Below are 2,517 nucleotides of genomic sequence, written 5' to 3' on the forward strand. Positions count from 1 at the left end.
ATATATATATAATTATATCATAAAGCTTTTAACAAATTCTCCTAACACAAAATTTCTTTCTTTGGATGCTGGGCATTTCTGATTTTGCTTTTGCTTTTATTTAAACTTGTTCTTGTAGACTTACCTCCTGGATTTAATCCAAATTTGGTACCTCCTGGTTTTAATACTAATGTAATGCCACAGTTGAGTACGCCAGTAACAGCAGTGTCCACAGCCGCAACTGTAACACCTCCACTTGTTATTGCAGCACCTCAATCAGAGACGGTTCACACAACTGACCAGTCTGCTGTTGTAGCAGAAAAACCACCCCAAGGCCAGGTTTGTAATTTGTTTTTTTAATTATCAGGTTGGTGCAAAAATAATTGCAGTTTTTAACCATCAACTTCATAGCAATGTATCTCAGCTCAGAATAAATTTTATCAATCAAAATAGTCATTAGAATTTATAGATGTTTGTCAACAAGGAACAAATCTGTTTTGATTATACAGAATTCTGGCATTTTGGAACTAGTGAATTCTGTTTTAGACAATTTTGAGTTGTTTGGTTGTTGAAGACCTTCTTTTCCAAGTAGTTATTGAGATATTTGAAAAAGTGGTAGTCAGTTGGAGAATTATCTGGAGAGTAAGCTGGGTGAGGTGGCATTTCATAGCCCAGTCCTTTGAATTTCTGCAAAGTTATTTATGTGACTTGGTTGAGCATTGTCATGGAGAAGAATTGGTCCTCTTTGATTGACCGATGCCATATGTAATTGTTGCAGTTTTTTAGTATCATTGGGATGAACTGAATCTAAACCCATGCAACTGGGAAGCAAACTTAATGACACAGTCATGCTTAAAATTCTTTCACTCTTTTACTTGTTTCAGTCATTTGACTGCGGCCATGCTGGAGCACCGCCTTTAGTCGAGAAATTCGACCCCAGGACTTATTCTTTGTAAGCCTAGTACTTATTCTATCGGTCTCTTTTTTCGGAACTGCTAAGTTACAGGACATAAACACACCAGCATCGGTTGTCAAGCGATGTTGGGGGGACAAACACAGACACACAAACACACATACATATTTATATACATATATATGACGGGCTTCTTTCAGTTTCCGTCTACCAAATCCACTCACAAGGCTTTGGTCAGCCCAAGGCTATAGTAGAAGACACTTGCCCAAGGTGCCATGCAGTGGGACTGAACCCGGAACCATGTGGTTGGTAAGTAAGCTACTTACCACACAGCCACTCCTGCGCCTATTACTCAAATTTCCCTTTTTCTGTCTTTAATTAAACTACTTAACCAAGAATACACAGTAGGAATGAAACCAGTCACATTAGCCAATAGATTGAAACCTACATTCCCAATGCTATATAACATGAACATAGTTAAAAGTTTATTCCAAAAAAGAATTACAGGTTAAAATTCCAAAAATTGCACTTAGTTTTGCACTAGCCTAATGCTTGCTTGTTGCCCCTGGTTCTATGATAAAAACTTCCTGTTTTAAAGCGACCTAAATTATAACTTTCTTACATCAAAATCTCATATTAATTATGTCTCAAAACACTGGCTCAATAACAAGTTATTTTATTAAATTCTTCATTATCTTCAAAATTGATTGAAATAAAATCACTGTATTTCTATAGAAATATAGTTAAAAAAAAAAAAATCAAGTCAACTTCATAGTTATTAAACATTTCTTTAATGTTACGATTCTTAGAAATTTTCCATTCTGATGCAGTGCATCTTTCAGTTCCTCACATGTGCACATCTTTTAACCCTTTCATGACCATATTTCTGTCTTTGTTATAATTAATTTTGAAAATAATGAAAAATAATTTTTATATATTTGACGTGGTGTTTGAGACATAACTTAAAATATTCCATCATTATGAAATGTTTTACAGTAAATATGAATACTTAAACCTTATCTGGCTTAAATATTTTACCTATGTTTTTTTTATGTTCAAACTGATCAAATCCATCCTCTCACACCTACTTTACAATTTTAAAATTATCACATCATTGAAATCTTGAAGCTATGTGATAATACATGATTGATTCAAAACAATGTGAATAGTTAAGCATTATGTTTGACATGGTAATCTGAATGCTAAAAAGTTAAGGTGAGAAAAAGTTTGTGTATGTGGGTTGGTATTGAAAAGTATTAGAGAGACCTCAGAATTGACTCTATCAAGACATTTTTTTTTGTACAGAAATTTAACTGAAAAAAAAACAAAAAAACATTTACTAAATATGTTATATCACAACGTTTTATGAATTTAACTAAAGAATATTTGGGAGCCATTATTAATCTATACTATATATAAAACAGAGATGTGTGTGTAATCGCTTCTCACGTGAAAACGGCTTCACTATTTACTTCTATACTTGTCATACATGAATAATTTGACCTCGGATAAATCTTAGGCTCTTCATTTGATTTTTTTTTATCTCTAATTAAAAATAAATAATATTGCTTTATATTTAAGATTCACTTCTTTAAAAAGGTTTCTCAATGTCAACTTCCGGTACG

General features: G+C 32.9%; 1 protein-coding gene across 1 annotated transcript in view; it reads left to right on the forward strand.

The window, feature by feature from the left end:
• Positions 1-2,517, forward strand: part of LOC106876133 (transcription elongation regulator 1) — a 40,714-nt gene that overhangs the window by 5,740 nt on the left and 32,457 nt on the right. The window contains exon 3 of the mRNA XM_052970139.1: positions 119-318. Coding sequence (XP_052826099.1) covers positions 119-318 — 200 coding nt within the window. The remainder of the gene's footprint in view (positions 1-118; positions 319-2,517) is intronic.

The sequence above is a fragment of the Octopus bimaculoides genome, chromosome 8 (genome assembly GCF_001194135.2).
Source record: "Octopus bimaculoides isolate UCB-OBI-ISO-001 chromosome 8, ASM119413v2, whole genome shotgun sequence".
In the NCBI taxonomy this organism is placed as follows: domain Eukaryota; kingdom Metazoa; phylum Mollusca; class Cephalopoda; order Octopoda; family Octopodidae; genus Octopus; species Octopus bimaculoides.